This window comes from Phlebotomus papatasi, chromosome 3 (genome assembly GCF_024763615.1).
Source record: "Phlebotomus papatasi isolate M1 chromosome 3, Ppap_2.1, whole genome shotgun sequence".
Lineage (NCBI taxonomy): Eukaryota > Metazoa > Arthropoda > Insecta > Diptera > Psychodidae > Phlebotomus > Phlebotomus papatasi.
Genome location: NC_077224.1, coordinates 11558945 through 11582207, shown reverse-complemented (window position 1 = coordinate 11582207; position 23263 = coordinate 11558945). Strand labels below are relative to the sequence as shown.

General features: G+C 31.9%; 1 protein-coding gene across 2 annotated transcripts in view; it reads left to right on the top strand.

Annotated features, from left to right (window-relative positions):
* LOC129807754 (TOX high mobility group box family member 4-A-like) overlaps positions 1 to 23263 on the top strand; it is a 187052-nt gene that overhangs the window by 126263 nt on the left and 37526 nt on the right. For both annotated transcript variants that reach the window (XM_055857220.1, XM_055857219.1), the window contains exon 6: positions 22204 to 22339. In XM_055857220.1, coding sequence (XP_055713195.1) covers positions 22204 to 22339 — 136 coding nt within the window. The remainder of the gene's footprint in view (positions 1 to 22203; positions 22340 to 23263) is intronic.

Here is a 23263-nt window from a genome sequence, read left to right as displayed (position 1 = left end):
TCTTTCCATTACTTTGAAAAATTCCAATAAAGGTTTAAACAATCCTCTCCGGAAATGATTTCGAAAAACACTGTATGGAAAACCTACTTCAGAATTATATCGTGAAGAATTTTTAAAAGTTTATTAAAACCTCACTGTTAATAAATAAATTATACAATAAAAAAAACTGTAATCAAAACGGCAGTCATTAAGTTCTTAAGGTGATACATATTCTTTCCGTACAGAAGTAGATCTTGAAAAATTCGAAAATCTATTTGAAGATTCAAAAAAGAGACTTTCTTACTTCTTAATACTTTCGCAAGGTGGCGGAAGTTACATCCTGTTCGAATTTCGAAGTGCTCAAGTGTCAAAATGTGACGGTCTTCACATTGTTGTGAGGAAAAAAACTGAACAACGACGTTTACCGTTCTCGCCCAAGTATTTAATCACTCCATAATCACCGAGTAACTCTTTTGCGAGCTTTTTAGTGTGATAGGGGAAATGCTCATAATTTTGTCCAGTTTCTTATTTTGGACACTTTGAGGATAACATTGGACACCAAAAATAAATTGATTAAAATGATGGATTTTTATTCCAATATTTGATGAATAATGAATTCTATCTAAATATTTGTTCTTTTTGGAAGATTTTAACACTAAATACGTTAAAATTTGAATATGATTTGAGTTGAAATTGCTTTCTTGAAAATTCAGTGTGAGCAATTGCTTACGAGAAATATGACAGAACTTCGTGGCTTACTTCAGTCTTATTTAGTTTTGGTGAAGTACTAAAAAAGTTTGTTCGCTGTTTTTGAGTGATATTATATTGAATATTCATTGAATATTGTGTTGATTCACGTTACTGATGATTTGTACATTTGACCTGAAGTGAGATTTGCCTTGTGAATTATATTTTTCGTGTGAAAAATGGGACATTTTTTAAGACATTCACCAGTGAGGTGATGATTCTTATTTTGGACAGGTGTTTTTCTCACGAAATTTCGTGAAGTTTTAGCTTTTGTGATGACTAGGTTGGACAAGTGCCTGGAGAAACAAAGGAGCATCATCTCTACGAAAGAGATTTAGCGAGAAATGCCTTGAAAGGCTCCCGGAAAGGTCAAGGAATGAGCGAATCCGCACGTACTTGGAGTATCGAAGTCAACTCACTTCAATGAATGATATGGAAAGTTTCCGGGCTTCTTGTGACATTCTACGTTTCCCTTACATGAACAGGAAGAGGACTTGGTAAGATTGGTTCATCAAATGAAGAACAATGGGCATCCTATTGAGGCGGATTAGCTGTCCAAATTTACAGCCAAGTTGGACAAATTAATAAACAAGTTGTCCAAAATAAGAGCCAAGGTCACCTCTACTTATCAATTCATTTTTAAAAGTATTAAAACTAATTTTAATAAAAATAAGACGATAAATAGCTTGCTAAGTTTCTAAACAACCCTTCTGAAAAGAAAGTAACAAGAAATGTCAATTAGTATAGAAAATATCGCACTTCAAACTTGGAACTTCGATGCTTATAAGCAGACTGTCCAAAATTATGAGCACTTCCCCTATTTCATAAATTTTCCCCACCTTGTTCGAAAATTTAGCATGAAAATTCGAAATTGAATTTGAATTCTTCGAACTTCAACGAATTTTTGTGCAAATAGAGTTCAATTTACCTTTCATCCAAGACACTATTGGAGAATCAAAATCTACTTGTGATCGGGCTCATTAGATGACGCTACTGTCAAAAAATCTCGAATATTATCATGCACAAGTAGATCTTGAAAAATTCGAAGATCTATTTGAAGATCCAAAAAAGAGACTTTCTTCTTGACAATTCGCAAGGTGATTAAAATACATCCTGTTCGAATTTCGAAGTGCTCAAGTGTCAAAATGTGTCGGTCTTCACATTGTTGTGAGAAAAAATAGAAAGAAACGACGTTTATGTGTCTGTACCATTATTTAATCACCCCATAATCACTGAGTAACTCTTTCGCGAGCTTTTTAGTGCAATATTTCATGAATTTCTCCATCTTGTTCGAAAATTTTGTATGAAAATTCGAAATTGAATTTAAATTCTTCGAACATCAACGACACTCTTTCCGTACAGAAGTAGATCTTGAAAAATTCGAAAATCTATTTGAAGATCCAAAAAAGAGACTTTATTACTTCTTAATACTTTCGCAAGGTGGCGGAAGAGCAACGACGTTTACTGTTCTTGCCCCAGTATTTAATCACTCCATAATCACTGAGTAACTCTTTTGCGAGCTTTTTAGTGTGATATTTGATAAATTTTCCCCATCTTGTTCGAAAATTTAGTATGAAAATTCGTAATTGAATTTGAATACTTCGAACTTTAACGACTTTTTGTGCAAATAAAGTTCTATTTACCTTTTATCCAAGACACTATTGGAGAATCAAAATTTACTTGTGTTTGCAAATGTATCTCGAATCGAATCAGCTATCTTATTTCTCATCATGTAACAAAATTTGACAGCAAATTGGGCCATATTGGTTCTAAACTTGCAGCTGTTAGAAGCAACTAACGAGTTTTTCCAAATAAGAAATTTTGAGTTTCATTTCTTGACTAAAAGTTTATAATTTACGTAAGATAAAGATAATTGTTAACCGGACTCTTCATCGTTAATTAGAATGATTTAAATTTGGTTTTTGAACTCTCATTATGGCACTATAAATAAAGATGACACTCAATGATATCGACGCTAAAAAATGTCAATATTTCAGTAAACGTCGAGAAAATCAATGAGATTGTGTTGAACTACCTCAAAGTGAAATTAAAGGGACTAGCTAAGATCAAAAAGATGTCATATGACCGTTTTTTCAACACCCTACATGATCTTTCGGTTATGAAGAAGCTCTTCGTCTTATGGCTGCCAGCTTTGCCCTTTTTGCACCAAAACCGAAAAACCAAAAGTTAAGCAAAATTGCACGAACTCGCGATTGATCTGGTCCTTTAGTTGCCGTATTCACAAGATCAGGACCCGAGGGAGTTTAAGAGCAAGAAACGGCTCACCAATTAGCGATTTTACTCAAAACTAATGAACTAAAATCTAATGGCGCTGGCACACCTTTTCAATTGAGTGAAATTCAATCGATTGAAATTTTACCTCTTACTCTTTCAAACTTAAAATCAGATATTGTTGTCTTTTTTTGTCAAACGAAAATTGAAAATGAAATTGAAATTTCAATTTTCATTTGGCAGAAAGAGACAGCCACATCTAAATTTAAGTTTGAAAGAGTAAGAGGTAGAATTTCAATCGATTGAATTTCACTCAATTGAAAAGGTGTGCCAGCGCCATAAAAATCTATGTTGGAGAGTTTTTGAAAGTCACCTTTTTGCACGGGATAAAGAATTTGAATAATCCCTAAAAACGCTTTAATTAAATTTCAAAATACGTATCTTGATAAATAAAACTGAATTTGATAAAAATAAATTTTATTTTGCCTACGCATTTATTGATTGACGTAGAAATGATATTATTGGTATAATTTCAAGATTGTTCAAAAAATCACGGGTAATCTTTAGTATGCAATGAAGATGGCGCTGTAAGCAACTGCCAAAATCATTGACAGCTTTGACTGTTATGCCTTAGACACACTTACGACTCAAGCCGAGGAACGACTTAGTGGAAAATGATGGCAATGCACTTTAACCATTATTTCTAATATAATTACGCTAAGCCGTCTCTAGGCTAATCCTCATATCTGTCAAGGCCCTTAATTTCTTGGAAAGGGAAAGAATTTGAAATAATGTTTTCGGAATTCAGAACTCAAATAATTATACAGAAATCCTAAAATGTATCTTGACCATCTCTTCTTATACAATCTAAAGCACTTACAGATGGTCAAAGCGTTCTGAATTACGAAAAATTGTGTTAACATCTATACCTATTCTTACCATTCACAATTGGAGTTTGAAAAAAAATCGAAAACTCGAAATTTGAGAATCTATAACGAGGCATTCTTACTTCTTAGTAATTCTGCTAGGAGGCTAAAAAAATCCTGTTCGAATTTCAAAGTGCTCGAGTGTCAAAATGTGTCCATCTTCCCATAACTTTTGCCAGATTTTTAGTTTGAAAATTCCAAAGTGCATTTGAGAATCTTCGAAGATCAACAACATTTCGTGTAAAGAGTTTCATTTTCCTTTTAGTTGTAGAATCAACCTGCATTTGTGGATGCAGTACCTATTGTAATTTTTCCTTTCATAAAAAGTGAGCACTAAATTTCGTTCTGTATAGCTGTGCCCCATATTCCTATTTTCGAAATCCCGAAGTATTAAATTCGAATTTAATTTCGAAACTTCAATTCTACGTGTATTAATTACGTGTATTTATAGTTAATGAAGACATAAAATTGTTTGAAAAATTTCATCCCCTAAAACACTTTCAATTTTTTTAAAAGTTTAAAAGCGTATTTAAAATAAAGAAAAGAATATTAAAAATTTTTATAAATTGGAAGTCTTTAATGACAACCATAAAATATGCTTTTCTCAAACACTCTATAAAAATGCGAAAAGCAGACAAATAACCTGGAAATATTAAATAAAATACACTTTTGGAAAATGCAAATAAAATAATATTTTCTCAGTAAGATAACTTGTCTCTTGATGTCTTTTCTCATAATCTTCCATTTCTTCTGTTTACTTGGTGGAATATATTGCAATTTCCTCTTTAGAAGAGACTTTTAGAGAGAGAAAGAGATTTTTCATCAGGAAAAACAACCCCATCTTCTCAATTTGAAAAAAAAAGAGTATAAAAAAGAATTTTAGAGGTATATAAGCTTCTACTAAATAAAATAACAATAATACAGGGAAAAATAAACAATTTTATGTAGTCTTGTTGGGGAAGTTATGTAGTCAAGGGAGGAAATACAATATTTCCATCCTGTCGTCGGGAAATATCCATGTTGACGACAAGTGGAACACGATCCCCAACTTTTCCATCATCATCCTTTTGCTCCCTTGTCTCCCCCTTTTTTTCACAATCCAACACACTTTTTCGTCATTTCAATTCAATTTATACCCCACTATGTACACATTCATGTAATATATGTAATAAAATGGGTATTCTATCGTCATTTATTCAATATTATGTATTTTTTTTTACAATTCATTTTTCCTCCTTTTATTGCTTTTTATTTCTTTCACTTCCCCACCCTACCCTTTATATGATACCAAAATGCTAACATTAAATTGTTAACGATGGCAATAGGAAGTAATAATGCTTTATGTATAATTTGTAGCAAGATAATGAAATTTAATTGGTAAACACTGAATGAGAGAGAGAGGAAAAAAAAACAAAACAAAAAAAATACTAGACAGAGAGACCTATTTTTTGCTTTTTCCTCCCTCAATCATCCAATTTTCATGTAGCCAGTGAGTACAATAAGATAAAATATTTGCATTTAAACTTTATTTGCAAATTGAAAATGAAAAGAGTAGATTTTTTCATCTCCTTCCTTTATTTTTTTGTTTTATTTTTGGTGAAATGAAAAAAAATCATCCAACACGAAGCAATCAATTTGTGCTGTTTGTTTAAAAAAAAGTACACGCACGAGAGATTTATTCTAGAGGGAAAAACAAGAAAATCTAATATCTATTCTGTCTTGTCTCTTTTTTTATTATTATTATTTTTCTTTCTTTTTCGTCCCCTTATTGCAAGAAAAACATTTTTCATGGCATTTTGACAATAAAGTTGTAAAGCATTAAAATCATTTAGCAATTCAAATGATTATTCACCATTGTTATTTTCATAAATTGCTTGATTGACAATGTCTCAGACAAACAAACAGTTTCTAAATAAGCAATTTATCGTGTGCAAATAGGAATAAGATGAACAATGAGGTTTAAATTTGCACAAAGATTATTGGGGGAGGAGAGGGGGGCTCATAAGGGCAATGGAAAGAGACACAATCACACAATTGAAGTATAAACTTGAAGAAATATCATAAAAGATTGAGATATGGGAAAAATATGTCATAGCAAAAGACAATTTTATATATACAAATAATTATCTAAAAGGTATAGGGTAAGTCTGCCAAATTTCTGCCAGCTTGCAATTTCGGCCACCTTTTTTGTTCCTCGAATTTCCATGAACTTTTAGATTTTACGTACTCTAAAGATTATACAATGCAAAAGAATAACAAAAAATGTAGCTACGACAAACGAGATGACGTGAAAAAGTTATTGGAAGAATTCCCGAAGAGCAAGGAACTATGAGAATGAAGGTGGCCGAAATAGGGCACCAAAGCTATGTCTATATTTTTATTCATTTTAAAATGTATTAAGAATAATTTTAGAGTAAATAAAGACGATAAACTGTCTACAAGGTTCTAAGCAACACTCCTTAAGTAGAAGGAATAAAATAATCAATTTCTATTAAAGATAGTACATTTCAAACTTAAAACTTTGGAGCTTGCATGCAACTATGCCAAAATTTGGCACACTTACTCTATTTTCTCAAAGTTTTGTTTTATTTGAAATTTTCCCAATTACAAATGTGCAAAAAGTCAAGGCTAAAAAGTACGAAAAGCAACACAGAAGAAGAAATTAGAATAATATTTTACACTGAGAAAAATTTGGGTGTAGAATCATGTTCAAAACTGGGTTTGTTTTAACCCCAACTTCTATGTCACTTAACGTAAATTTTTCTATCTTTTATATTTTTATATTTTCTAACTATTATGGCCGTAAAAGTATTAAGCCGTAAACATAATGTTAAAAAAAATTAACAAAGAGTTAATGTAAGTTGGTTTTTTTTGACATCTCTCTGTCAACCGTAGTTTGACAGATGTCATAAATATATGAAAACAGTAATAAAGCTACGCTGTGTTTAGAACTTCAGGTAGTATATTTGAAATAGTTTTACCGTGATACTATATACTCAAATACAATATACACCTGGCTTTAAGGTCACTATGACAGCTGTTACACTGAAAACTGTTAATACAATGTGGTTGAGAGAAATCCGCCTTGAAAACGATAAACGTAACACAGTTTTTATTTTCAGGCGTGAAGTCTGTAATTTGTTTTTTATTGACTCCCATAATTATTACAAACTGTCACAAACGTTAGCAGCAATAAGCAATAAGCATGATAAAAATTTTGATTTTTCGACTTTAGGTTCGCTAATGCGAACTCCGTCTACCAAAAGTCCTCAGGACCTCTTCTTCCTAATATCGTTTTGACAGCATCATAATAAACTTACATATTTTTGACAGCTGTCATAAAACCGACCAACGAAATATTGAAGGCATATTTAGTCCTGAGGTTTAACTTCAATAACTATACAAAAGGCTAGATTGCTTAAATGTAGCTTAAGCATCACATTGGACGTATTATTATATTGGACAGCTATCAATATTATTATTTGACAGAAAACTGTCTAAAAGTGGTCAACAAAACGCAACAGACCTTCTTAAATTTGTAGTTCAACTTAAATAATTTCATATTGTGCGAGGGTCTGAGAATGTCACGGTAATGTCATGTTTAACGTTTTATGACAACTGTCAAAATATATGGTTGACAGAGGGCTGTTTGAATAGAGACAAACAACGTGTTTTGACCCTTTCTAAATTACAATTTCAACTTTAATAATTTTATAATAAGCGAGATTCCTGGAAAGTCTCTGTAGGATCACGATTAACAAATTTGTGACAGCTGACAAAATATCTGGTTGACAGAGAGAAGAACAAGAGAATAAGATAACAACATGCTTTGGCGCTCTTCAAAACTTAAATTCAACTTTAAGAATTTTATGACTATAAAGATTCTTAGAATGTCGCAGTAGCATCATATTTAACTTTTTATGACAGCTGTCAAATTATTTGGTTGATAGAAAGCTGTTTTAAAAGACACCAACACTCTTTGACCTTTTTCGAATTTGAAGTTCAGATTTAATAATTTTATAACAAGCGAGGTTCTTAGAATATCGTGTAGCGTCAAGTTTAACGTTTTATGACATCTGTCAAAATATCTAGTTGACAGAGAGCTGTCGTTAAAAAGACCAACAACACGCATTGACCCTTTCTAAATCACAATTTAAATTTAATAATTTTATAACAAGCGAGACTCTTAGAATATCGCTGTAGCGTCATGATTGACGATTTTTTGACAGCTGTCACGCATCTTGGTTGATAGAAAACTGTCATAAAATTGACTAACGTAACACTGGAGGTCTCTTCAGACTTAATATTTAACTTCAATAACTTTATAATAGATAAGATTGCTTCAATGTTGCTTAAGGGTCACGTTTAAGGCTTTATGACAGCTGTCAAACTATCTACTTTACGGAGAGGTATCATAAAGGCTTGATTTTTAAATATTAGAAACCATCGGTGGTTAGATGGTTTTTATTATCAGATTATTTTTTTCTCTGAGTGCATAAGCAAGAAATGATGGAAATTTTGCCACAATTAGATGTACATGAAATATAAATTCAAATTATTTGCAAATACGGTCGAATATTTGATAATTTATTCAAGTGTGTGATTGTACACAAAATAAGTGCAAATAGAAAGATGTCTCTTCCATTAAAATCTTATATATATCTGCCAAACATTTGGTCAACCACAAAATTTTCCACTGCTGAGACTCTTTCTCTCTTGTAATGTCAACATGAAAAAGTGCATCTTGATCGCGTGACTGTTCATTCCGGTCAAAGAAATTTCTACAAATTCCCTTTTTATTTCTTTTCTTTAAAAACAATAAATTTCTCATGATTTAGCACGATAAATGATTCAATTTGTGAAAATCATGCAAACTGTTTAGAAAACCTTTTCCCAAGACAAACATTCTCCGGTATAACAAGGCAGTAATTTAACTCTAATCGAACTGCCACTTGTTAGCACGCATCTATGACAATTTTTGGAATAGTTCCAAATGCTATTTATGGACATTGAATCACTTGTTCCGAATAATATTTTCAGTGATGTTGTCTGTAGGACAAAAATATGAAAAGTACATTTACGTGCTATTTGGAAAATAGTAAAACTTTTGCAAAATAAGCAGAATTGGTAAAATTACCAGAAATTGCATACTTATTTTACTTCCTGCTTTCTTTTTGCATAAGATTTTATTGATTTTTCAACTTTATGTACTTGAAATTGCATTCTTTATCCAATTTCTTTGCAACTGTTGAATCACAATTGATCATATTTTGGAGCAATGCAAAGTTTGTCAGGACTGCATTTCGTGCACTAATCAGAAGCACTATTCAAAGTAATGTTATTGGAATAATTACGAGAATCTGTGAGCTTCGCTAAGTATATTCATTGTTGTAAGAGAGTGTATTAGCTAAATTAAGCCTATAAAAGATCTAGTGCAGAATCATATTGATAGTCAAATGTCTGAATCAAAAGAAATTTGCTATTAATTTCAGCAATTCTTTTCTTTTAAGACGCTTATTTGATTTAACATTCGTCTTTTAATTAAGAACATTTAATAAACATGCAAGTGTCAGAAGAATGCGCAACAGATGGCGCTATTAACTGTTTACAAAACCTCTTTTTAATGGTTTTATTTGCAGAAAAGTTCAATCAAATTGAATAAAAATGAATGAAAATTTTCCAAAGTTACGTTTTTCATATGTATAAATGGAGGTTTTTGGAAACGGAAATTTTGGCACAAATTAAGCAACAAATAATAATAATAATAATAATATATTTCTGATTCATGTCCCTGTACAAATATTAGTACAATAGTGGGGCTGTACATATATATGGTATGTATGTATATGGTATGTATATGGCAGATGATCCGTTTAATGACATGCCCTATTTGATGCCACCTCTAATATGTTAATAAATCCTTTCAATCTTTTGTCAATTTAGCATAGCAAAATTAAAATAATTTATTTATATTTTATAATTAATTTTATATATTTTTGAAGTAATTAAAGAAAAATATTAATTTATTAGGGGTTGCATCAAATGGGTCATGGCATTAAATGGGTCATCTCCTATCTTCATATAAATAGTGCATTAAGAAGATTATAAATAATTTGAATAGAAACCATTTCAACTCTTTCTGGGAAATTCCAAGCAATATAAGCAGAATAAACATTTTTGTTTAGTAAAAAAAAATGATAGGAGTAGTCTTTCATGCTTTGCACATATTCTGGCTTCGAACACTTCATATTTAACCCATATTCCTTTAATGAATCTGACCTAGTTTTTTTAGATTTAGCAAAGTACAAGCAAGATGTTGTATTGTGACCATTTTAAGTTATCATAGAACAGCCCTACATATATATTTTCTTGTCTTCGCTTTTTATTATTTGACTAATTAATACTTACGTCAGTCTAAAGTCAGTTTTTTTTACTATGACGAAAATTAATTGTAGGGGATACTACGGCAAAAAAACGGATATTTTGTTTTCCAGTATCACAAGATATTATCTTTGTCTATCACGAAAGAAAATGTGCTTTTCGAGATATTTCAAAGACTTGGATTTTGTAGAGTTTCCCAAAAACTATATAAAATTTAAACAGGTTTTATAGCAAATTTTTATAGGAAATGTTTTTCTATACAACGATAAAATAGATACAAATACGGGCTTCAGATCCGAGGCTTAGCCATAAGGCTTAACAGCTCGAATTTCTTATCAATTATTCTTTTTTGGAAAAATTTCATTTAGGATTGAATTATGAAGTATTAATGATCTGTTAGATACTGAAGAACAAATAAATTTTGTTGCTATTTAAGGATTTTGAGACTTTCCGAAACTGGGCTAAACCTCTACTCTGAACACCGCTAAACCTGTTATACGGGCTTTAGACCTAAGACTTAGCCATATGGCTTCTCCAATATATTATCAGTCAAGATTTTTTGGAAAATTTTGACTTAGGATTGGCTTATTAAGGGCAAATGACATATTACATTTTGAAAAAAAATGAATAAAATCGATTGCTGTTTAAGGTTTCGAAAGCCTCGGGAACTAGGCTGTACCTCTAGTCTGAAGACAGTTTTTTTTTTCGGAGAAATGTGTCTTAATTGAGTCCATTAGTAAAGAAATGTAGGCATGGTTCGCATACAGTGAACCTTTAAACTATGCGATTTTTCCTTTTTATTTGCAAAGAGCTAGTTTGTCATTTCTGATCCATAAGGTAGATAATTATTACCCTCAAGAGACGAGATGTAGTACGGCTATTACTATGTAAGGTTCAAGTCTTTGTTATTTATTGTTTTTCCTCAGTATTTGTCACATATTAATTTTATAGATTGATTATTTTGGTAGGGTGGATTGTGGAAAAGGAGACACTTAAGAAAAAGTTCAATTTCAAATGAATTTTTAAGCCGAATAAATATTTTTTTTTTCATTTTCTTTGCATCATTAGATTGCTTGTGAAATATTCTAACAGAATCTTAACAGTTTTTCTTCTTGCAAGTTACTCTTTGATTGTTTAATAACGACTTTTGCATTTTTAACTTCTCGAATAATCACAAAATTACGTTTAATAATATTTTTATCGAAAATTGAAATATTTAATTGATTTATTATCAAGTTTTTAGGGAGGTGTCTCACATTCCACACTGTTTTGTCCAACTTTCCAAACTGTCTCGCTTTAGACTTTTTACCCAATCTATTTTTATGGATGTTTTTAGTTTTTATAGGATTTTCAATATAGGATATTGGTCAAAATAGGCCCTTAGGCCTAAGGCTTTGGCAAGGGGGGAAACAAAAAGAAATTAGACAAGATGAGAAATGACGAACTAACTCTTTGGAAACAAAGAAAAAATTTGTATCGTTTGAAGATTCACTGTTTTTAAATCATGCTTACATTCCCTTATTAGATAGCTCAGAATATAAAATGAATAAGTCTCGAATGGCCAACTTTACAGGAGAGCGATTTCAAGCTGAAATTTTAGATGCTAAATATAGGACTTCTAAGATTTGAAACCCCTATAACTTTGGGAATAATTAACTCTCTAACAGTGTTTTCTTTAAATAAGTAAAAGCTTTGTAATCGCAGTAAATGTGATTTTCGTGAAGACCGTCTTGAGATGTTCTTATCTGTTAGAGGGTTAACTTCCCGGTATAATATTCACAGGAATGATGGTGGTGGGTGTCGACTTATTCGACTTATTTTCTGACAAGTCGTATTGATGCTTTCTATGACATTTTTACCATTTGCTCGAATCTCCTTAACCCATTCAGTCAATGTACCAGAAATACTTGAGAAAGAATGTTCATATATTGGGATAAGTTTCTTACAGATTAATAGATGAATTTTCTGAAAAGAATTTTTTTTATCTATTATGGGGGCGTGGTGAGCCGCTGTCAAACACACGCCTTAACGGTCACTGAATTTAAATTCTTTACAGTAATTTATTACAAACTCTATTGATTTAGAGAGTAACTATCCAAGAACATAAATTGACAATCAGAATTCAAATCAGAAAAGAGGATGAATGCTAATTTTAACAAATTCGACGGGATATCGAATTTTCCGTCCGCCATTTTGAGCAAAAATTTTGCATGACCTTCCGCGAAGCAAGAAAACAATAACAAAATGTATTTTCATCTCTGTCAGACTATTTTTCCCAAGTAATTGAAGAACTAAAGTTATTAAAAATCCATTCCCGACAGCAATTCGGATAAAAATTGCACAGGAATAAATCATCTAAAATCACTCAATTTGCGTATGATGTATAATACCATGGTAAGGAATGGGTTAAACTTCTAGATTTAAAAAGGCTCTTGAGGGCTATGGTAAAAATTAAAAGTCTCTGTCTCTTTTATTTTAAAAGATATTGAATTTCTAAACATCTAGTTCGACAAATTTTACCCCAGTCTCCCCTACGATAACTGCTAAACTGGTTACCATAGAAAATTATTGTTCATAAATAATATGTATTGAGTGTGCCACACATTCAACTAGTCTTCTACTTGATCCTTTTTTCTTCACAAATTTTTTGCAATTGATGCTTCAAAATTGGTCACATCTCAGATGCATGTAATGTCATGCAAAATTGCACTTAGTGCAGGAATAAGCACAATTCACAGCAATGCCAATCCATTTAAATTATATTTTGAGTATGAGATTAACAGTTGGAAAATCATAGACATAATCATGATAAAGTTGAAATGAGGAGCAAAAGAAGTGTAACGTGTAAAATATATTGTGAATAACGAGAGAAAATTGATGGAGGGAAAGGATTTAAGGAAGATATGAAAATTTTTTGCAATATTCCTTTGGTTGTGTTCTTGGGGTAAAATCATTTATTATTCCACTCTCATATTCTTCTTCGATAAATGTAACAATTTTGCATTTATCATCATCATCTTTTTTCGCTGGCTCCCCTCTTCTCCTTCCTCCTTCGTCAATTTCCATTCTATATATTTTTCTCTTCCTCAATCACTTTACAACACTTCTTCATCATCGTCCTCCTCAATCATCGTAATTTGGCGTCCAAGAAGTATTATATTTTTGAGAGGAAGAACGGTGAAGATGGATGGAGGTAAGGGGGAGAGGGATTGTGTATATATATAGCATTTTTGAAAAAGACAGAGAAGTCACATTGGGTACAGGGAGAAGAAGTAAATTTATCCATTTTATACATTTTCTAGTATAAAATAAACGTTATTTTATTGATTAGAATCAATTTGTTCTCGTTACTCATAAATTATTCTTGTCATGCTTTTATTATTTTCTCCTTTTTATATTACCGACTATAAAACATCCCATTTATTTTATTTTGTCGTAAAATGGGTGAGAGATGAAAAAAAAGCAAAATAGGGGATGGGAAATTTAGGGTGGAAGAGAAGAAAAAAGCCTGATAGAAGGAGAGAGGACTGAAAGAGAAGAGAATTTTCCGCGTGTTTTTCTAAGAGAAAATTCTCAGCTACTTTCTCTCAAAAGAAGGTTAGTCTCTCTCTTTCGTGTCTTAGTGGTTGAAATTTTTCCGAGTTTTTCTGGGGTGTACCCGGTGAGAGGTAGGGTGAAAAGTGTTGGAAGTTTGTCTAAATTGAAGAATAAGACAGGGAAAATGGTAAAGTGGAAAGTAAAAAAGTTTTATTAAATTCTCGTGTAATAATAAATGCAAGAATTTAATTTCTATCTTCTCTATCGCATTTTCTTTTTCACTTTTTTTGTTGTTGTTGTTTTATCTAGCCCAAAGGAATTTAAAACTTTTCCCAACATCACTCTAATTCAATCAACGAAAAAAAAAGTTCGAATAAAAAAAAATATTATGATATGAGGCAATAAAACAACAAGAAAAGAATTACACGCAAAAATGTAATGTTTTATTTCATTAAAGATTAATTAAATTGATGATAAATTTATGCCATGCTAGCAATATATTAAAATGCAAATAAGTTTTGTGATGTGGGTTCATGGTTTTCACTATGTTCAATTAATTATCAATTTAATATAACATGAGTTTAGGTGTTGGTTGATAGGGGAAGACTTTCAGGCTTTGCACACAATCTGGCATCGAACACTATATTTTTCTCATGTTCTTTTAATTGAATCTGACCTAATTTTTCAAGAAATGTATAACTTAAATCTGGCTATTAGAATATATTGCCACTATACAGAAAGAAGTATTTCGTAAAATTGTTTGTAAATGTTTGTGAATTCCCACACTCTTTTCGTATAGAAGTAGATCTTGAAAAATTCGAAAATCTATTTGAAGATCCAAAAAAGAGACTTTCTTACTTCTTGATAATTCCGCAAGGTGGATGAGGTACATCCTGTTCGAATTTCGAAGTGCTCAAGTGTCAAAATGTGATGGTCTTCACATTGTTGTGAGGAAAAAAACAGAACAAAGACGCTTACTGTTCTTGCCCCAGTATTTAATCATTCCATAATCACTAAGTAACTCTTTTACCAGCTTTTTAGTGTGATATTTGATAAATTTTCCCCACCTTGTTCGAAAATATAGTATGAAAATTCGAAATTGAATTTGAATTCTTCGAACTTCAACGACTTTGTGTGCAAATAGAGTTCCATTTACCTTTCATCCAAGACACTATTGGAGAATCAAAATCTACTTGTGATTAGGCTCATTTGGGGTCGCTGGTCCATGACATCCAAATTAGCAGCCCACGCTTGTCTATCCTCCGCCAATTCAGGAAGACGTTCGGCATCGATCTCGAGGCGCTCCCACGCAAGATCCTGAATTTTATTCAGCCACCTTGTCCTAGGTCTGCCTCGAGGTCGACGCCTTCTCACAATGGCTTGCATAGCTTTCATGCGCTGACCATGTCCATACCATCGAAGTTGTGATCTCTCAACCCGAAGAAGCAGCTCCTTGACTCTTAGTTCCTCACGAACGGCCACATTCCTCACTCGATCTCGACGAGTGATTCCCTTAACCGCCCGAAGGTACCTCATCTAGGCAGCTTGTACTCGCGATCTTATACTTTCGGTCATTAGCCAAATTTCATGACCATAGGTGAGAATAGGAATAAACACAGCTTTGAAAACCGATAACTTAGCCGAACGGCTGAGCTCGGCCTTCCTCACCACGCTTCCGCCAAACTCCCTCATTACTGCAGAAGCTTGACCGATTCGCGACGATAGTTCGGTGTGAAACCTACCATCACTCGTGAATAACACCCCGAGATACTTAAACTTCTCCACCTTTGTCAATACTTTTCCATCAACATATGGAGCATTTCACAGGCTGTCGAGAAATCACCATTACCTCTGACATTTTGTGGTTCATCTTCATACCTGTTTCGGCACAAATATTTACAAATCGGTCAAGTGCGCGCTGAAACTTTTCTTCGGAAGATCCAAAAAGAACCAAATCATCTGCGAAGAGGAGATGGCTCACCCTGAAATCCCCAATACGAATCGCATTCTGCCCCCGACTGCGTTCCATAATCTTGTCCATGTATATTATGAACAATAATGGTGATAGAACACACCCTTGGCGCAGTCCAACAGCCACCTGAAAACCTTCCGACATGGATCCGTTATTCACAAACATTTACGAACAATTTTACAAAATATTTTTTCGTATACTATCGTTCCGGATGATTTTGCACTTCTTATTAAATACTAAAGAATCAACAATTTTCAAAAATAAACGAGAATGAAGGTCTTCATATCTAAGGGAAAAATACACGAGATCTGCACGATAGCGTGGTCGCCAACTTGTCAAAACCTAAAGCTCGTCCGATTAGGCTGAAATTTTAGCATGTTATAGCTGATGTCAAGACCTTTTCAGAACGTACCTATATTCCAATCTTCTTCAAGTATTTGCCTAGATAGAGAGGCTTAAACTTTTAAATTTTGAAATATCCATATTTTGGCGGTCTTTATTTTTTAATCTTGAATATTTGAGACCTAAATGAATTGTCTTAGTAAGCATTAAAAATGGTTGAGGCTTTTACCTTACATATTTATTTACTCTTACATAATTTTAAAAAATATACAAATGAAAAAATCATATATTTATTATACTTTTTCATCGTTCCAACAACTGTTTTTCAGGTCCTCAATTAATATTCTATTATATATTAGTAAAAACATTAGCTTTCTTTTTCTTTGTTTGTTATACGTCATCACCTAACGATAGAGCTGCCTTTTTTGTGACGGTTTCAATAAAGGAAGCGCCCTGTAGTTTTTTGTTCATGAGAGTGTCAAATTTTTTAACTTGGAGCCTCTGTATCTAGACAATTCTTTGGCGTGAGTCAGATAATTTATATGTTCTGAAAAGGTCTTGACATTAGCTACAACATACTAAAATGTCAGCTCAATCGGTTGAGATTTAGGTTTTTAACAGTTATTCAAAACGGCGGACAGAAAGGTTAGATCAAGATGACGACCACGCCATCTTGTAGATCTCGGATATATTATCTTGAAGCCCCGTATAATTGGATGATATTTATTCAAGTACTTTTCTAATAAAGCTTTATAAAGACTGTTACATGCCGTTTTATAGCAAAACATGTTGGGTTTCTAGAAAGAAAATAGTGAAAAAAAATATTTTAATAAAAAACAATAGCAAAATCGCAAAGGAATATTCTATACACATAAATTTAGAATAGATTTAGACAATTTACTACTCTGAAACCGCTTTTGGAATTAGACCTTCAGATAACCTTTTCACATATTCGGTTTTTGGCAAATACCTATGTTTGTAATTCATTTAGGGCAGAATCACATTGACAGTAAAATGCTCGCCGTATCTTTACCGTATTTCGTTAATTTACGCATTTTCATTGCAATTCTTACGCAAATTCTCGATTACCGTATTACCTTATCTCATACTCGGTGGCACTAGGTGAAAATAATATAAGAAAATTGAAGAAATAAAACGAAAATTCGATAAACGGTGAGTAAAAAATCTGTAAAAGAAATTAATCATACAGTTTTTTACTCACCATTTATCGTATTTTCATTTTATTTCTTCAATTTTCTTATATTATTTTCACCTAGTGCCACCGAGTATGAGATAAGGTAATACGGTAATCAAGAATTTGCGTAAGAATTGCAGTGAAAATACGTAAATTAACGAAATACGGTAAGCATTTTACTGTCAATGTGATTCTGCCCTTACTATTCCTGAAACTACAAGTATCCTTTTGAGGATCTTTGTACGTTACTTGGTGCATGACATATCCCTATATACTTTGACATGGTAGACTGGATCGGCGAAGATCATCAATAAGTGTTAGAATTTAAGAAAGTCTTACGGACAGCAAAGTGCAAAGTACCTCACAACGGCAGTAGGTCGGATTTGTTCAAGGAAAAATATGAAGTGTTTGAAACCCGAGTGTGCAAAGCATGAAAGTCTTCCCCTACATAAATTTGATGTTGCTCTTTGCGATATGTTGCTATTATAGATATGATGTAAGACCTTGAGGATGAAGACAATGAGCAAGAGAAATTGAGATTGTTATATCTCTATATTGACTAAATTGAAAATGAAAAGCAATTTTCTCAATAACTTAACAAACAATAAAAAAAACTGAAAATAATTAATGCCTTAATGAAATCAAACTTTTTAATCTTCATCTTCTTTCGCAATTACGATACTTTTTTTTGCTACCAAACTCTTTGAGAATTTCATGCTTATTATTGTGGAATTTCAAGGAAGAAAGTCACATTTAATTGAAAAAGTTTTGTGGAAAGAAAACAAAAAAGGAGGAAAGAGAAAAAATATTAATAATTTTCTCTTTAACTCCAAAGTGATAGAGAGAAAAAAAACACTCGAATGTTAAATCGATTTCTAATTAGTGTTCTTGATTTTCTTCAAAACGTTTCCATAACAATGGTCTTTTTTTTTGTTCAAACTCATTAAATGCAACATTATACAGAGAGAGAGAAAAAATTATTGGTATTTATTTTTTTCTGCAACTAATCAAATGTATTTAAACACGCTCTGAAAATTGGCATGATTGGGCAGAAAATTATGAAATTATTAAGGTTTATATCTTGATATTCTTAATTTAAGAGTAGTATCTTTTAAAGATACAATGCCAAGCAATTTTCCAATTTTTTTTTATTGGAAATTTTACTTCAATGTAATCGTGAATTGTTTGCACAGGAGAAGAGTTCGTGATTCTGTTCATTCATGTTCAGTTAATATTATTACAATTATGTCTGAATTCATTGTTAATACATAAGTAGCACAAATGTTAACACAGATTTTACATCATTATACTATAATCGCTTCATTGAATTTCGATCCCTCTTTCTATACAAATTTTTCTTCTAAGATGATTTATTAGTATATTTGCACGAAACAATGAAAAAAAATCGTGTAAAACCATAATACAGTGTTTTGTTTATGGAGTTATGAGGTACTTACGGATTTCTAATGAGCAAGTTTTATCAAACTTGACTAATCTGAAAGATTAAAGCTGTGGCTGTTTTAATTTGAATTTGAATAGCATTGCTGTGAATGGTGCTTTCAGTTCTTGCAAAAAATGCAGTGCTACCCAACATGACATTTAGCTGCAAAGTGACCATGTTAGACGCGTCATTTACATAATGATACTAAACAACCATAAAGACCAATTAAATAAAACAGTTTTTGGGACAAATGGTCCATAATAATAAATGCATTTTACAAAAAAGCGAGTCATTACTAGAGCTGGCCAAAATATGCAAAAAAATCTTCGAAATATGCAACATAAAAATGCACGAAAAATCATAAAATATGCAAGAAAAATATGCATTTATTTTATTTATTTTTTACCCAAATAAGAATGTTTTGTAGAACTTTGACATAAAAACTTTATCTATTGGAAATTTATTTTTTATTAGGATCTGTCTCCAGTAATCATTTCACGTATTTTATTTCTTAAAAAGAATTTTCGAGTTGCTTAATAGTACTCTTTAAAAATAGACTATTTTATTGCTTTAAAGCAATATTTTTGAAAAATATACAAAATGACAGCAGTAATGAACCAAACTCGCAGTATGGCAATATAGCTTCAAGGAAACTTCAAACGCGTTTATCTCACAACTTGCTTTCTAAATTAAGATTTTGGTTTTACTTAAAACAAATTTAGTATGTTTTTATTTTGAGCCAATAATAGATAAATATAAAACTAGTCGACGGATTAAATACGATTTAAAAAGAAATGAAACAATGTCTGTAAATTTTGAAGTAGTTGAATACAACATTTAATATCAACCAATCTTATTTCAGTATTTTAAACTTAAAAATATGCTTTTTTTAATTTTTCACTTCCTTTGTAAAATTTGACAAATGATATTTTACATTTTATGGCATTTTTATGATCCAAATCTTTCCCTGATATAAGAAAGTAATACTTAAAGCTACCTATAAGTGCTGCCTGTGTTCCAGTACATTTGGAATTGATTTTAGAAATTGTACGATTGTTTATAAAAATTTTTCCAGAATCAAATCAAGAAATCTTCTGGATTGATTTTAGAAACTTAAGACATAATTTTGGGAGCTTTGCAGGATTAATTATATAAACTTTTCTGGAAGTTTTAGACACAGAACCCCTAAGCTTATATTTTCACAGATCGATTTTAGAAAACGCGCACACCTTAAGCATAAAAAGGTTAATATTATACATCAAATCCCAACTATCTCAGCATGAACGACCTTAGCTGTGTGTGAAATAACACGCACAGACCAATCACAAAACGGTTGAGATTGCGCTTAAAATCACGCACAGCTCAATCGTAAAACGGATAATGCGCTTAAAATTACGCACAGCTCAATGATAAAACGGTTAATGCACTAATGAGTAATAACAATAACCTTTCGAAGAGACAAAGCCACTCCAAAGCCAAGCCAAACCTATTCGAAAATCTACCGGAAGCCTAAAGTGAAAGTTCACGTACTCTCCGCTTTAGTGCTAATTCTTCTGCCATTTCGTATTTCGGTATTCTTGACACTTTAATCGTCAACAATGCTAACAACAATGCGTAAACGTTTAATTATGATTTCCGAGCGGGGAAATCAGTATTTGGAAGTAACGAAGACGTATTTCTTCTTTCGATGTCCACTTTATTCTCTTTTCTTTCCACTGATACATGATATTTATATGATTGCTCTCCCTTCGATCTTCTTTGTCTTTTATAAGGTATCTATTTTTAAAATTTTATAATCTTATCCCGATTTGAATTTCGCAAGAAGTACATTCCTTTTCAAGGTAATATAAACATTGTGATTCTTTTTCAATTAAACATCAAAGAGTGATCCATATAAGCCGAAACTTTGAAAGATAATTCTCAAAAAAGTTAATATAAACATTTCCACATTCTTATGTCGATTCAAAAAATCAGGACACTTAATATATGATTTATGATCGTGAGATCTAACTGTTTGTTTCAAAAAGTGAAGTTTTGTGAATTTTTGTGGGATTTCAGGATGGCAGAACGTTTGAGTTTTAAAGTAAAAGTCCTTTTCATAAACATGCTTACTTTTGTGTAAGTCGTCGGTCTAAACATTCGAACTTCCAACGGGTTTTTAAGAAAATTCTCTCTGATATACCTTCGAACCGGTACAAATAAAACCTCAACCGGAGAGAGCTCTGAAATCGAGAAGATTAATAATGAACGAGATGGTTGTGCCATTTCAGGTTAACTTTTATAATAAGTGATCAGCATCTTCAATGCTCAAAAATATTTTTTGTGAAAAATACAGAGTGGTAGTTTTATGTTTTAGATGTAAAAATGTATCAACATGTTTTTCATGTTAATTTTACAACTTTTTAGGGGTAGTTCTTGCTCATAAGGGTAACCATAACCCCTAATATACCTAAAAGGGTAATATTTACACTTTAAATAGAAGCCTTGACTGACTGAGAGAAATCCGAAAAAGTTAAAATAACATTTCGGAAATGTTAATTTTACCCTGATTCAGTATTGATCCAAAATCTGTGTAAATATTACGCTTTTTAGGTGTATTAGGTGTTAAAGTTACCCTTTTTCACGTTAATTTAAACCTTAAAAAGGTGTAAAATTAAGATTAAAAAATGTTGATATATTTTTACACATAAAAAGTGTTAAAGGTTTGAAGAAGAAAAGTTAATCGCACCCCCATTTTTTTCTCAATGGGTAAAACGCTACCAGAACAAACTTATTTTGACGTTTATTCATTTTCAACGGTTCTTGCACACCTCTGCTTTAAATAGACATTAAAAAACTGAAATCCTAAGGACGGGTATTTCGTTTTTCACCGAAAGTAGCTCATCTTTAGGAGTTCTACCTGACGTTGTATGAAATCAAAACAATTTTTCTTTATTTTTAAATCTTTTAATCAGTGTATTAAATCAGTATCTGACAATTGTAATTTGACTTGGACAATCTTCTTAGTATTAAGAACCATAAACATAGGTATTATTTCGTATTTTATCTAATTCATAACATTTGCAACGTTTCATGATTTTTGCAACGCAGAAGATTCCTTTTTTCTTAAAAGAGATCCACAAATCTTCTTTTTAATAACACTGCGCGCGACAGAGAAAATCGATAAGATAAATAGCCCGTATAGTCCCAGCGAAATGTTATGTAAATAGATGATATTGCTGTGAATGGTGTTTGCAATCTGTGCAGTAAATGCAATATTGCTTGACACTGCATTACTGCAAAATGTGATCAACTTTCTTTCATCAGTTGCAAAAAATTTTAAAACTTAAACTTTAGCTAATTGAAAGGGTTCTTCATTTAATTTGACTCAATCTCTGCCCAAAAAGAATTCCCACAAAAAAAAAGAAGAGTCGTTAAACATCGTCTAACAATCATTAATTTTCTTTTACAGACCAGTGTCAGCTTATGCACTATTTTTCCGTGATACTCAAGCTGCCATCAAGGGCCAAAATCCCAATGCATCGTTTGGTGAAGTGTCCAAAATTGTAGCATCCATGTGGGATGTTTTGGCAACGGAACACAAAAATGTGAGTAATTTTTCCATTTTCTCTTTTGCTCTCACCATTCTCCTTGTCAATAATTTACCACAGAAATCAATTAAATTGTCCGCAATTTTCCTGGGATTCTTTTTTTGGAGGATCGTAGTTTTTTTTTTTTGTTCAAAGTTCCTTCGTCATGAAAATTCCTGAAAAGTTTTTTTTTTATTTAATGTCTATTCCCTTCATTCTTTTGCCATTTTCTCACCCTTATACACTTTGTCCTCTTTTTTTTTGCTGTAAACCCCCATCATTGAATTTTTCCATTCCTTTGTGCAACTTGTGCTCCAAACCGACATTTCTTTTGATGTTTGAGAAATCAAGTGAAGAATGACGGGGGAGTGAGAGGCAGGAAAAAGAGCAAGTAAAGAGTTTTTTAGGGTAGGGCGCCCTCTAGTCGTTGAAGATTATTTGATGGAAATTCGAGACAAACATTATAAAATATAAAACTATATTGCTGACATTTGAATAATTTATTTGATTTTATTGCTATAATGGCATTATTGAGAATATCTTTGTTTATTTTCTCAAAATGAATAATTTACACAAATGTGACAGTTTACTAATATATCTCTATTGTCATTAAATTTAATTGCAAAATCGATAATATAAATTATTTATTTAAAATGAGAGAGAAACCTTTGTTAACTTGCACAATTCAAACATAAAGTTATTTTGTGTACAGAGAAAATGTAAAAGAGAGAGTGAGAGAGATAGGGAGAAGCATGTGAGAAATCCTTTTGCAATTAGTGTATGTCGTATTAATTTTCATCATCATCATCATTAACATTGTCGTTAGATGTCTGTGAATAGTGAGAAATTGGGTGGATGGGTGGTTGGAAAAACAAGCCCCAAAACACGCTTTTGGAGGATGGGATGTCGAAAGGTTTTCGCACTATACCTCCACTTTCATAC